At 58.2% G+C, this 13,805-nt stretch overlaps 1 protein-coding gene across 2 annotated transcripts; it reads left to right on the forward strand.

Moving 5' to 3' along the window:
• The first annotated feature begins 1,168 nt into the window (after positions 1-1,168).
• Positions 1,169-11,255, forward strand: ABCG4 (ATP binding cassette subfamily G member 4). Of its 2 annotated transcripts, none has more exons than XM_062608713.1 (15): positions 1,169-1,752; positions 3,208-3,437; positions 5,564-5,681; positions 5,765-5,897; positions 6,133-6,183; positions 6,358-6,503; positions 6,807-6,930; positions 7,176-7,290; positions 7,522-7,661; positions 7,881-7,979; positions 8,168-8,336; positions 8,883-8,983; positions 9,179-9,337; positions 9,487-9,605; positions 9,697-11,255. In XM_062608713.1, exons 2-15 carry the CDS (start codon positions 3,209-3,211, stop codon positions 9,920-9,922), a joined length of 1,929 nt encoding a protein of 642 aa, XP_062464697.1. In that variant the 5' UTR covers positions 1,169-1,752; position 3,208; the 3' UTR covers positions 9,923-11,255. The 2 variants fall into 2 exon arrangements, with proteins under 2 accessions (XP_062464697.1, XP_062464696.1); XM_062608712.1 differs by having other exon boundaries at positions 1,171-1,752; positions 3,205-3,437.
• Positions 11,256-13,805: the final 2,550 nt, after the last annotated feature.

A 13,805-nucleotide genomic window follows, 5' to 3' on the forward strand; every position in this document is an offset into this window, starting at 1 on the left:
TGCCAGGGGAGCTGGAGGACCAGCACCACCACCATGGGTAATTAAAAGTATGTTTACAGGAAATTACACAGGTTTTCCCATCATGCAAAGAGATTCTCCTGCCTCCTCTGTCACTGAAGCCCTGGACAGAGCCCGGACAGGCTCCCCCTGCCACTGATAATGTTCTGAACATGTGAGCAACCATGGGAACACCACTGTGATTAAGGTCACTGTAGGAAGGTCCTACAAGCACTGGACTCCCATCCCTGCTGGCCTTCCCCTTTGAAACAACTTCACAAAAGGATGCTGCAGCAGCTGCTGGCTGCTGCGTGGCCACCAGCTTGGTCTCAGTAGCTCCCAAACCAGGCTTGAGCAGTTGAGAAGGAAGGGGCTTTGACATTGAGGGGTTCACCTCCAGCCCCTGCTTGTGCCCACCTGCAGGGACACAGGACTGTTATGGTACTGTGCAGAGGGACCTGCTAACGGTGAGTGCCCTGGGGGTGGAAGTCAGGGTGCTGAATACAGACCAAACTGGATAGGTCCAGCGTGCCTTTTGCTCTGTGAGGAGACTACTTAAGACTCTGTATGGAGCTTGGCTCCATTACTACCTCCTTGTGCCCTCCCTAATCCCAGCCTGTGGGCTGTCCTGCCCCACTGGCTGAATCTTCTCTGCCGAGGAGCCAAATCACTGCCCTAAACTCTGTCCCAGTCCAAGGCTGGCTGTGGGAGGGGGGAAGCTTTCCTTGGCTCAACAGATGGTTTTTAATTAATACTCTTGTTAGTGCAGCTCATTTCCATATGTCTCTCGTGTTTAAGTGCTGTGGTGGGGGAGAGGTGTGAGTAACAGCGAGCGTGGAGCCAGGCGTGGTGCTGCCGAGGGCGGGGATGGCAGGTCCTGCTTGAAGAGATGCAGAAGTGAGTGTGTGATGTGGGTAAAGCCCTGAGCAGGTGCATTCCTCTATCAAGCCCCTATTTGGCCACCTATATCACTACCAGCCCTGGCTCTTGATGCCTGGTATGAGCTTCCCAGGCAGCACTCTGTGCTGCAGCCCCGGTTTCACCCAGCTTGTGCCCCTCTTGGGGTGGATCTACAGCGACTAAGCGGTGTCAGAAGTGTCCCGGGCAGGACTTGACTTAGGGGGTGTTTATTTCACGGAGTTTTGGGCTGAGGTGGCAATGGAGGGAGCTGCGGTGAGCTCTGTCCCGTATGTGAACAGGAGCAGGCAGTGAGGAGGGTTGCTGGGAGCATGCGGAGACAGGGCTAGTGAACCCCAGGCTTGTGCGCTAGGGATGCTCAGGGCCTGGTAGCTTGCAGGGAGAGGAAATAGGGCCGGTCCCTTTAAGAGGATTTTCGCTGCCTGGCAGTGCTGCCTGCCTGGGCAGCCCATCCTGCCACCCTGAGAGGCAGCGGCAGCCACAAAGCTGGAGGAGAGGGGCATCGCCGAGCAGCCGCGCTCGGGTGTGCTGATAGCGACTGCTGGGCGGTGGTCGGAGGGACCCTTTCCTTCCCTCCATCCCTTCCTGCCCGCCCGGCCGCCGCCCAGCCCAGCCCTGCGGAGGGATGGGGAGGGGACCCCGGCTGGAGACCCGCGGGGACAGCGCCCAGCCCGGCTGCCGGCGCTGAGCACCGGCGGAGCCGCCGCCGAGCCGCTCCCAGCCCCCGCCGCGGGCATCGCCCCTTTGTCTGCGGAGAAGTGAGAGGCGGAGGGCGCTGCGGCGGAGGGAAGCACGGCCGGACCCCGCCGAGAGGAGCCCCGCGCCCGCAGCCTGCAGGTGAGCCTGCGGGGACACCCCTCCGCTGCCCGGGGAGCAAGGCAGAGCATCCTGTGCCGGGGATGGGCTAAGCCGCGGAGAGCGGCTTGCGGGATTTAGAGCTCCTTGTGCGCCCGGCCGAAGGAGTCAAGGTGAGCCCGAGGGCGCTTTGTGCCTGCGGTGTCGTTCTCCCGCTCCGAGCCCCCCGCTGCCGCTGGCCCGCACCCTGGGGGCTGCATGACACGGCGGTGCCAAGCGGGTGCTGAGCGCTGGGGTCCTCGCTCCTACCTCTTCTTCCCCGGGGCTGGGGCGGGCTTCCTTGCAGTCCTGAAAGGGATCTATCTGCAGCGGGGAGAGGGTTGGGAAGATCTCGGCGCGGCTCCTTCCAGGGAATTGTGTGTGTGCATTGCAGCTACAGCGGGGAGCTGCCTGCAGCCTGCTCTCAACACAATGTAGGTTAGCGAAGCGATAGGACCCCAGCCTTGGAGGCGACATGGGCGCCGGGCCCAGCCTCCTCAGGCTCCTTTTCCCAGGGCTGTGGGCATCCCCAGCCTCCCCCCAGTCTTTGGTGCTGCAGTGGGATCTGGGGTTAGAGGGTTCCACACTCTACTTGGCTTAACATCCCCCCCCCAGCACCGCGGAATCTGCAAGGCAAGCGGAGATGCGAGGAGCTTGGCCGTGCTGCAGCCGGCTGTGGGGAGGGCTGCAGGCAGATAACACTGCCCAGCAAGAGAACGTTTGGGCAGGTGTGCATATTAGCATCATGCAATGGCCCCAATTAAGTACTGGCCTGGTCTCTGAGGCTGTGTTGGTAAGGGCCAGGAAGGTGAAATGAGCCAAGGGAAGCAGAGAAGGACTCGCAGTAGTAGGGTCCCTTCCCTGTTCTATTAAGGCTGACCAAGGAAGCCCATGGGGATCCTGGACACCAGCTGAGTGTCTAATCAAGGCAGGTTTGCCCTGCCTCAGGAACCTGGGTGAGGCATGCTGTGCTTTGTCTGAGAAGCTGGCTGGAAAAGCCTGCTTGCTTGGGACTCCATGCCCATGTCCCCTGAGTCCTGGATGGGCCAGGCACGGGCAGCTCCTGGGGAGCCCTTAGGGCCCTCGAGGCACCTCTGGGCATCTCCTGTTGAGGGCAGAACATCAGTTATCCCACCTCCTATCCTGTGCCCACCATGGTGGAGAGAAATGGGGCAGCTAGCCAGCAGCAGTAGGGCTGAACAGCCTGCTAGCTCTGCTGCCAGAGCTGGACCAGCCACAGGAGGTGCATGAATTATTGACTGATCACCTCGCTGTAAGCCCCTAGGCACAAGTTCAGCTCTCTGGCCAAGTCCATCCTTCTATCTAGCTGTGGGAGCCACACTAGAGCTGGGCAATGTACCACAGGGCAGAGGGGGCCAGCAGGAAAGGATGTGGAAGGACTTGTAGGCTGGTTTAGGGACTCACAGTGAGTCAGTCCCTGTGCATCTCCAACAGCAGGATGGCAGAGAAGGGTATGGATCCCACATGTGTCTCCATTGCCCTGGAGGACACGGTGTGCCACGCCAGCCCTGCCGATGCCCCGCTCCTCACCACCCACTTGAAGAAGGTTGAGAACCACATCACAGAGGCCCAGAGGTTTTCTCACCTCCCGAAGCGCTCAGCTGTCAACATCGAATTCATTGACCTGTCCTACTCTGTGCGGGAAGGCTCCTGGTGGAGGAAGAGAGGTAGGAGCTGCTGGCTGGGGAAGGGCAGCGGAGGGGACCTGCAGGGTTATCGTACCCCTGGCTGGGTGTCCAGCCCTGGGGTCTATCTGAGTGCTAGACATGGCACTGTGGCTGGCTGTCCTTGCTGGGCACCCATGGGTGGAGGGCAGGCTTGTGTCCTGCAGCAGTTGCTGTGCACCTCTGCTGTGCAATGCCCAGGGAAAGCAGATTGCATCTGAAAGAGGTCTCTCGCCAGGGAATCCTCTGCTCAGGGCTGCATGGGGGAGATGGAGCTAATTTCCAGGCTCAGGGGCAGGCAGGATGGATGGGTTTCCCCAGTGCTCTTGTTTGGGGTATGATGGCTGTGTGTGATGTGCCAATAGCAGGAGACCCCAAAGGGTGCCACAGCTTAGAGCTTGGCAAGGAGAATCTGTGTGGTTTGCAGGGGATTTCCTCCCTGCGCAGCTGACACCGTGGTCCTCTTTCCTGTGTACAGCTCTGGCCGAGAGCTCAGGGAGGGGAGAGGGGAGGCAGATGGCGGCTGGTGGGTGGTAGTCTGCTTTAATTAGCTTTCTCAGTTAATGGGATGCTAATCAGGCAGCCCCATGAGATGGAGGGGGAGCTGATCTGCAGAAGCCGAAGGCAGGCAGGGATGAGCCGGGGTCTGGCATGAGCAGACCAAGGGCACAGGGCTGCTTAGCAAGGTGCTCTGCCACCCAGGAGCCCTGGATTGAGGCTTCATCCCGTCCTGTTCCCTAGGGCTCTGCAGCGGGGGAAACTGAGGCACTGAAAGACAGTGGGGGCATTCTGAATATCCTCAGGATGAGATTTGCCCATTTGGGATGCTGAGGCAACATCCCAAGGGGAGCCATGGCATAACTTGGGTTCCCTAGGACAGAGTGTGCTGTAGCACCCAGGAGTCCTCGGACCCGCTGCTTGCCAGTGAGCCAGTGCCCTGCAGGGACGGAGGGGGAAAGGCTCAGGCAGCTGGACCAGAGAGGAGCATCCCAATGGGTGCTGGGATCTGGGGATGGCAATGGGAGGGTCTCTCCCCCGGGGCCAGGTGGAGGAGCTGGCGGGGGGAGCTCCCGGTGCCTTTGTCCACAGCCCCCACGATCCATCCAGGCTCCCGCTGTGCCTAAGCGGGAGGTTACTGGCAGTCAATGAACGCAAGTAACCGCTGCGCAAGCTGCAGTGGCGCCGACGTGAGCAGCATGCGCGGTGCCGGAGCTGTGTGCGTGGTGCCGGGATGCGATGGGGGGGGCTGCCGGCCGTGCTTGCTCTGCTGTGGTCATGTACAGCCCCCTGCCCTCCTCTCCTCACCCTTGCTGCCCCTCTGACTCCGAGGGGTGCAAAGGACGAACCAGGAGTTTGTGGCGCTGGACCCCCTGTCCTGGGGATGGACAAGACAGAAGGGCTACCCCCGCTAGTGTGGTGCTAGGACTATGACCTGTACCTGTATGGGCTTGCCCCAGCTGGTGGGCTGGGGATGGATGTGTTGCTCTCACCTGACACCAGCTGCCACCACGGGATGCAGGAAGGGTGTATTTTGAACAAGGAGATGCTCAGAGCTGGTCCATGGTTCAGCATGGTCCTAGCGCCCTTCAATACTATTGCTCTCCTGCCAGGGCTGTGTTTTAGGGACAGCTCCTGAGAGCCTGAGGCTGTGCCTGTTCTCTGCTCCCAACACATCATGTTCCTTCTGCCAGAAAATGCTAATCGGCTGCATTTAAAGCAGAGATAATTCCAGGTCTGATTAGCAGTGGCTGCTGCTGGGAGCCTCAGCATGAATGCCAATGAAGGCAACAGCCAGGCATCCAGCAGGCTTGGGGACTCTGCCTGCCCCATGCTACCCTGCTTCTCATTGCCCATCTTTGCTACCCCTATGGACAAGGATCTGAAAACATGCCCAGGATCAATGTCACACCCTGGTAATCTTCCTCGGCATCTATGTGCCCTGACCCAGGGAGTTCCCTCGCCTTTGCTGGGACCAGGGCATGTGCCCCTTTGGTGCTGGAAATCAGTGGGGTTAGCCAAGGACCAGGGTCAGGGATCATGCTGAACATGACAGCTGCTGTGGCTGTAGCCCTGGGGATGGCGATGGACACAGTTTGGAAAGCCAGACCCATGCTGCTCTCTCCCTGCAGGGTACAAGACACTGCTCAAATGCCTGTCAGGGAAGTTCTGCCAGCGGGAGCTCATCGGGATCATGGGCCCCTCGGGTGCTGGGAAGTCCACGCTCATGAACATCCTGGCTGGGTACAGGTGAGGCTGGGGAAAGCCCATGGGTCTGGGAGTGCAGGGCCGGGGGCCCTGTGCTGCACTCCCCCGACTCCTCTTTCCTGCAGGGAGACGGGGATGAAGGGCCAGATCCTGGTGAATGGCCGGCCCCGGGACCTGCGCACCTTCCGCAAGATGTCCTGCTACATCATGCAGGATGACATGCTCCTGCCACACCTCACTGTTCTGGAGGCTATGATGGTGAGTGACGCTGGAGCCAGGCAGCCTGCTGGGCTCTGTGGGCATCCTGTGTCCTCAGGCACTGAGCCCACGCTGACATCAGGCATTTCCAAGGGCTCTGGGACATGTGGGCAAAATCCTGCTGCTGTTGCTCCCTTCATCCTGAGCCACTGCTCCCAGCCCTTGGGCCATGGTGCAGTTGGTTCCATTCCCTACATGTGACAGTCGTGTCCCCCTGCCCATCCTCTCCCTGCAGGTCTCTGCTAACCTGAAGCTGAGTGAGAAGCAGGAGGTGAAGAAGGAGCTGGTAAGTGCAGAGGAAGGTATGTCCAGGACCCTTCATCTCTCCCCAGGATGGAGAGGAGGGACCCTGAGGGGACCAGGGGATGCTGAGTGGCTCCCAACAATGGAGTTTGAAGGGAGGTGGCAGGGATGGGGTGAGGGCCCATGGGAGCCCATGGTCAATGAGGCTGTCTCACAGGTGAATGAGATCCTAACGGCTCTGGGGCTGCTGGAGTGCTCCTACACCCGCACCAGCTCGCTGTCGGGGGGGCAGCGCAAGCGCCTGGCCATCGCCCTGGAGCTGGTGAACAACCCTCCTGTCATGTTCTTCGATGAGCCCACGAGGTGAGGGGCTGCCCAGCACTGCCTGCCCAAGCTGGGCTTCTCCTGCTGGGGGGCGCCGGGGGGGTCACACTCCGAGCACAGAAGGGCTGCAAGACCTGAGGGTGGGATGTGAGTGTGCCCACCTGAGCCCCAAGAGGGCTCAGGGATGGCAGAGCTATGGCTGCAAAGGGATGCTCTTTCTATCAATCTGAAAAGATGCCCACAAGCAAGGGCATCTTTAGGATGTACTCCTCCTTCTCTCAAATCTCCTCTTCTCTCTCTCTGCTGTCTCTTTCTCCTCCACCCCATCCTGTGTGGCCACAGCGGTCTGGACAGTGCCTCCTGCTTCCAGGTGGTTTCCCTGATGCGGTCCCTGGCTCAGGGTGGGCGCACCATCATCTGCACCATCCACCAGCCCAGCGCCAAGCTCTTTGAGATGTTCGACAAGGTTTGGGCTGGGCTTGGACACAGGATTCTTCAGGGATGCAGGGTCCCTCTGGCTCCAGACCCAGCAGAGAGGCCATGGGAGGGATGGGCTGCAGGCCTTTGACCTGGGACTTGTGTGGCACACAGCCTTGCTGGCCAAGGTGTGGCAAGGTTGCCCTGTGTCACCTAGGGCAGGGAGGTGGGTAGGAACAGGTGACAGTGCCCCTGTTTGCTCTGCACTTCCCATATCCTGGCTTTTTCTTCCAGCTCTACATCCTGAGCCAGGGCCAGTGCATCTTTAAAGGCATCGTGACCAACCTCATCCCCTACCTGAAGGGTCTTGGCCTTCACTGCCCCACATACCACAACCCTGCTGACTTCAGTGAGTGCTCCTACAACAGCTGGGGCCGTGGTGGGGAGAAGAGGGTGGCAAGTTCCAAATCCAGTGCCGAAGCCCCATGGAGCAGGGCTGCCTGCACCCTTCCCTTTATGCACTGGCTGGGCAGTGCTGCTCTGTGATGCAGCATCCCTGGATGCCCCAACCCCTGCCCCATGGGGATAGCAATGGCAAGGCTGGCTCAGCACCTCTCATGGATCCTGTCTGCCTCCACAGTTATTGAGGTGGCCTCAGGAGAGTATGGGGACCTCAACCCTGTCCTGTTCCGAGCTGTCCAGAATGGCATGTGCACCATGGCTGAGAAGAAGAGCAGCCCTGACAGATCAGATCCGTCATGCCCAGCGCACTGTGTGGCGGTGAGTGGGGATGAGAGGACCTTCCTCCGGTGACAGGGAGCAGCAGGTAACAGGGTGCCCACCCTGGGACACTCAGTCTCCTCTGCCCCCAATGCAGAGATGTTCAATCAGCTTCCATTTGGCTTGAGCAACAGCAATGTGCTTGCTGCTGTACCTGTTCTCTCACAGGGAGCACATGTGAGCTTGACCCATGTCTCTGACTTGCCTGTTGTCTTGCAGGACGTGGACCACATCGAGAGCCACACATTTGCCACCAGCACTTCAACTCAGTTCTGCATCCTCTTCAAGAGAACCTTTATCTGCATCCTAAGGGACACGGTGAGGACAGGGGAGGCTGGGCCAGAGCTGAGGGGATGGGGCCTCTCAGTTGCTGTGGACAGGCAGAAACAGGAGTTGAATGGGGGCTGGAGTGGGGCTCACCCTCGAGGAACAGGCAGGCTGTCCCCTGATCTGCTGAGATGCTCATGGGATGCAGCACTGAGCCCCTGTTCCTTCTGTGCCTGCAGGTGCTGACCCACCTGCGGTTCATGTCCCACATCTGCATCGGGGTGCTCATTGGGCTGCTCTACCTGCACATCGGCAACGACGCGGGCAAAGTCTTCAACAACACCGGCTTCCTCTTCTTCTCCATGCTCTTCCTCATGTTCGCCGCACTGATGCCCACCATCCTCACCTGTAAGGAATTCCTTCCCCCGACACCTATTCCCTGCTCCCAGCCCAGTGTCAGAGGGGGTGCTCCAGCAGCGTGTCTGCAGGGTGGTGTGTGGTGGAGCCAGATGTGCTGGGGAAAAGGGGGGAAATAAGAGACAAGAGGGACAACATTCAACTGCTATTTGGGTATATTGCAGTTGTGCTCTTTATTTAATGCTTGGCTATAAGGTACTTGCTGGCTTGAAGCAGAATGCTGGAGTTTTTAATGCTTTGGGTTTTTCTTCTGAGAAAATGTCTGCATTTTCAGCTGCTTCACCCCTCTTCCACTTCCTCAAAAGGTTTGCCTAAAAAGCCCCATCTAAGCTGACTTTTCTGTGCAGAAAGTTCCCATATTGGTCACTGACTTTGTTCCCTGGTGAAGATTTGCTCGCACACTAACGGTGCAGGCAGGAGGCTGCCTGGTGCTCTGTGCTGGGACAGCATCACATCTGCCTGCACCAGGGCAAGTGGGAGCAGGGGCTGGAGCAGCCCAGGCCAGGACATTGTTGATTGCTAACTCTTTCTATGCAGTTCCCCAGGAGATGACTGTATTCCTGAGAGAGCACTTGAACTACTGGTACAGCCTGAAAGCCTATTACCTGGCAAAGACCATGGCAGATGTGCCCTTCCAGGTGAGCTTTCAGCTGGGCTGAAAGTGTGGCCCCAGTGCTGATGTGCTTGCCTTGGCACAGCCAATTGCCCGGCTACACAGTTCCCTGGGCTGGCCTTTGAGGGGTCTCTGCATCCCTCCATCCCCTAGGAAGGGTCTGTGGTGTGAAGATGTCCATGGGTCCAGCACAGTGCTCTCTTTGCTTGCCCCTCTCCAGATCATCTGCCCCATTGCATACTGCAGCATCGTGTACTGGATGACAGGCCAGCCACCTGAAGCCACACGCTTCCTCCTCTTCTCTGCTCTGGCCACCGCCACAGCTCTGGTGGCCCAGTCCCTTGGGCTTCTCATCGGAGCTGCTTCTACTTCTCTGCAGGTCAGATGGGGCCCTGGCTTTACCTATTACGTGGAGATGGGAGGGAAGTTGCACGGGTCCCATGACAAGGAGGGATGGAGAGAAGTGTTGCCCATAGGCATGAGTGCCTGTGGACAGGGACAGGACACTTAATGGTCTCTGCTCCCCAGGTGGCTACCTTTGTGGGACCTGTCACTGCCATCCCTGTCCTGCTCTTCTCCGGCTTCTTTGTCAGCTTCAAGACCATCCCCACCTACCTGCAGTGGAGCTCCTATGTCTCCTATGTCAGGTGGGACTCCATGCTCTGGGCTCCCGTAGGCTGGGGAGAGAATGGGGCTGCCTGGGACATGCAGTGATGCTCGTGGTGTGCTCTGCCTTAGATACGGCTTTGAGGGCGTCATTCTCACCATCTATGCCATGGAGCGTGAGGACCTGGAATGCCTCGAGGACTTCTGTCCTTTCCAAAAACCCATCAAGATCCTGCAGGAGCTGGATGTGGAAGAGGCCAAGCTCTACCTGGACTTCCTCATCCTGGGCATCTTCTTCGTCATCCTGCGGCTCCTGGCTTACCTGGTCCTCAGGTACAAAGTCAAATCAGAGAGATAAAGGGGCCATGGGGCCCCAGTGCCGTTCCCAGGCCTGGCCTGCTCTAAGAGACATTCTGCAGATGGACACAGCACTCCTGGCAGGTCACGGACCACAGCGGAGGCATTGGTAGGTGCCAGCCAGGCCTGGCTCAGTCGAGAAGGGTTTTGAGACATCTCGGAACTGTTTTAACCTTTCCATGCACTCTTCATTGCAAACGTTTTGTACAGCCCTGGCACATGCCACTCTGTCCCCCAGGACTGCCCAACCCCACAGAGCTTGGGTCCCCTCTTGTCACCTCTGCCCGGCACTGCCCTTCTCCACCCAACACACCGGGACTCTGGGGATGGTCCCATGGAGGCAGCTGTCTGCTGAGCAAGGTCAAGAGGAGAGTGATGTCCTGGGGCTGAAGGCAGGAGGAGACACCCACAGCATGGATCCACAGTGCAGCCCACAGCCCTGTTGCTTGCCCTAGGCAGCAGCATGTGTGTCAATGCTAAGAAGAGCCCAAAGATGCAATAGGCCAAATTGCACAAGGCTTGAGTGCTTCCTGTCACCATAGTCACAGAAATTACTGCATCCTCTTTTTCTTTCTGCTTAAATCCTCCCTGGTTTTTGTTTATTTGTTATGTTTTGGTTTTTTTTTTCTTTTTTTTTTTTTTTTTTATTAACCAACTGCTTCCCATTCTACATGGAAGGGAAAGGGATCCAGCAGGCAAAGGAAGGACCTGGGGCTCTGCTCAGACTTCTGCTTGGATGCTATCCTCGGAGATACGATCTTCAAACCTGGGGATATGGCAGGGTCTGGGAAAACAACAGTATTCTCATGCCTTTGGGTGTCTCATGTTCATTCCCTATTGTCTTCGGGGTCTCAGCCAAAAGGATAGAATCAAAGAATGTGGAGAGAAGTGACTGCTCCCTCCAAACGCTTGCATGAAGCAGGGAAGATTTAGGTTCCCATGCCCTGCTAGTGCAAGGTGGCTGAAAAGCAGGGCTGGGCTCAGCCATGCCATCACCGGAGCCTCTACTGATGAAGGACAAGAGCTGGCCCTGAACCCTTCCCTTGTACCATCTCATTCCTCACCCGTCTTCCCACGGCACAATTGTGGCTGTCTCAGCAGACCAAGGAGGATGAGCAACGCCGGCTGTGCAAGGAGGGGATGCCATCCATCCCCAGGGACACCCAGCCTCATCACAGTGCAAAGCTCCCACGGTAACACTGTGCAGGAGGGGGTCCCACAGTGCCAGAACTGGAAAGCAGGTGAGATCTCCCAGCAGTATTCTGCACTGGGCAGCCCTAACACTGAGAAGGGCTTTGCACTTTGTGACTGTATCAAGAAAAGGTACCTTTTGGCAAGTGCTTCTCCACACTCCTTGAGGATGGAAGGCATTTTGGCACCTCGCTGGCTCACCAAAGGAGCAGAACTGAGACCAGAGCTGGTGGGGCATCAGCACATGCTGCTCTGCCAGGAACACAGCACACTGCTTAGCTGCATAGCACCGGCCCGTCCCTGTGGGTGTTCTGGAACTAGTGTCGCTGGCACTGGTGTCACAAGGCTGCACTGGTCACTCATGCACACGGGATGGCACTGCAAGCATGGACGTGGGGAAAGCAGCTCTGCCCCATCCTGGCATGCTGGGCCCTGATTCCAGTGTAGTCTCTGAGGTGATGCTGCTGGCACTCTCGGAGCAGCAGGGAATTGCAGGGCAAAGGCCAGATTTCAGCAAAATCATTGAGACTGTCCTTTGCTTTAACTGTCTCATGTTGGGACTGCTCCACACAGCAGGGTCTGGCTGGCCTGCAGGTGGATGGCAGACACACGGCAGATGATGCTGGGCACTCAGCAAGGCCGTGTTTCCCCTGCCTGGACAGTATTGCTGTGAGGAGCTTGCATCGACGGGGCTCTCCTGCACAGAGGGTTCAGAAGCAGGATATGCCCTGATGCCCTTTTCATGCTGAGCATCGGGGTTTCCCTCGGGGGCTTTTGTCTGACTTTCTGCTGTCCCTCACAGAATTCCCCTCCACTCTTGGATCTTCCTTCACCGCCACCTCTGTGCCATGCCCTGCAATGGAGTTGTGCCAGCTTGGGAGCTGCAGTCTCCTTGGCATGATGCTGCCAGCTGCAGCCACAGGGTCGAGTGGGGAATGGTCCCCGTGTGTGCTCTGTCATGAGGTGGATGAATGGGCAGGGAGCCAGGGGGTGCTGTGGGCTGTCACCCTTCTCCATCTCACTGTCCTTGGGGCTGATGGGACTGATGCCTCACTTCTGTCCTGCTCTCGGGCTGTGGCTGGTTCAGCCTTGCCTTGTGTAGAGTGTGCACTGCTGGGCTGAGGGTTTTCCCTGGTGGATACCAAGGTGGTGGGAGGTGCCAGTGATGTCGTCTTGCACAGCTTCCTGCACACTGGAGGCATTGCCATTCCCAGCACTGAGTCCTGCTGGGACAGCCCTGTGCCAGCACAGCCAGCGCCACTACCACTCCCACAAGGACCACGATGAGATGGATTAGCAATGGCCCATGTGTGGAACAGAGGGGGATACCAGAAGGCACCTGTGATTGCCACTGCCTGTGTCCCTCAAGGCATGGGAATGCTGCAGCAGAAGCCTCTGCTGGCCAGCCTGCGCTGCTTGCAGAGAAGCCCTATGGGACAGGCTGCCTGAGCTTGGCATGGCCAGAGGAAGACTGCCAGAGCAGGTACCTCCGCAGGTGGCTGCTCAGACCAGCCTGTCCAGGATGGGGCAGTTGGCAGCACCTCCAGGATCTCCAGGACAGTTCAGCACAGCCCAGGCCTCCTGTGCTGGTGAGTGCACGGGTTGCTGACTGGGTATGGGGCCACTGCGGGGCAGAGGACCAGGGCAAGCCTGGAGATGGAGAATGGATGTGTCCCCAAGCTGAGCAAGGGTGCTCATCCCCAGGGCCATGGCAACAGGAAGCCCGAGGAGCCTTAGAGAAGGGCACCAGCACTCCCAGCGGGCCTTGCAAGTGAATGTGTTGGTACCAAGGGGCTGCAATGAGGGAGGGATCTGGGCACAGAGTAGCAGAGAGGGACTGGGTCTGGCAGATCCTGCCCCAGGCAAAGGCAGTCTTGGTGGTGCCCAAGGGCAGATGGTGCAGGAGGAGTGAACTGAGTGAAAGTGTCCTGAACAGGGCCATCCATTGCCCCTTCCCTCTCAGTGAGGGCAATCCCACAGATGATGGAAGGCACAGAGAAATGCAAAGGGACCCCTTGGCAATAACTCCGGTCATTTTGTGGTGTGGAGCCAGGAGTGCCCAGACTGGGTCTTGTGTTGTCCTGCCAGGGTGGGGAGCACCCATGTGCTGGGCCCGGCACACAGCAGCAAGGATGCACTTTATGGGAGCAGGGCTGTGGGTGCGTCTGGCTACGGGAATCCCACCAAGGAACGCGTCTGGATAATCACGAGGAATGTGATGGAGGAGAGCAGGCTTCTTCCTCAACACCTCCTCTTCCTCCCTGCCCCTTGCTTTCCCTTGCAATGCACTTTGAATAGATGAAGACAGGGTTCAGGTGCCCCCTGGGAGCACCGGTTGAACCTTAACCCATCCAAAACTGCTTCAGCTCCTTAGCCTGGCTCCTTCAGCCCATGGGCACAGTTCTATCAGGTACTGCCTCTCCCTCATGTGTGCGGTGAATGCAGGCAGGCAAGCAGGGCTATGACCTTTCACCACCATGCATGTCCGGGCCACCTTTGTCACACGCACAAGAAGAGCAAATGCATCATCACCTGGCTGGTACTAGGGTTTGCTGGAGGGAAGATTGGGATAGGACAAGGAGGGGATGGGGCTTCTCCCAGGCATTCACCCCTCTCAAATCAGGCAATAAACCAGAGTTTCCTTTCCCCTGTGTGTGGACACACCATTTGTCTTGTCCCTGCTGCCACCAGCA

Source organism: Pezoporus occidentalis, unplaced genomic scaffold (assembly GCF_034315485.1).
Source record: "Pezoporus occidentalis ecotype Australia unplaced genomic scaffold, CSIRO_AGI_Poc_V1 ctg130, whole genome shotgun sequence".
NCBI lineage: Eukaryota > Metazoa > Chordata > Aves > Psittaciformes > Psittacidae > Pezoporus > Pezoporus occidentalis.

What these genes read in the sequence shown, in the direction of transcription:
- ABCG4 (XM_062608713.1), top strand. Translation starts at nt 3,209, where the DNA reads ATGGCAGAGAAGGGTATGGATCCCACATGTGTCTCCATTGCCCTGGAG. An exon ending in AGGAGGTGAAGAAGGAGCTG is followed by an intron (nt 6,184 to 6,357) that starts GTAAGTGCAGAG and finishes GCTGTCTCACAG; the next exon opens with GTGAATGAGATCCTAACGGC. An exon ending in TGGCAGATGTGCCCTTCCAG is followed by an intron (nt 8,984 to 9,178) that starts GTGAGCTTTCAG and finishes GCCCCTCTCCAG; the next exon opens with ATCATCTGCCCCATTGCATA.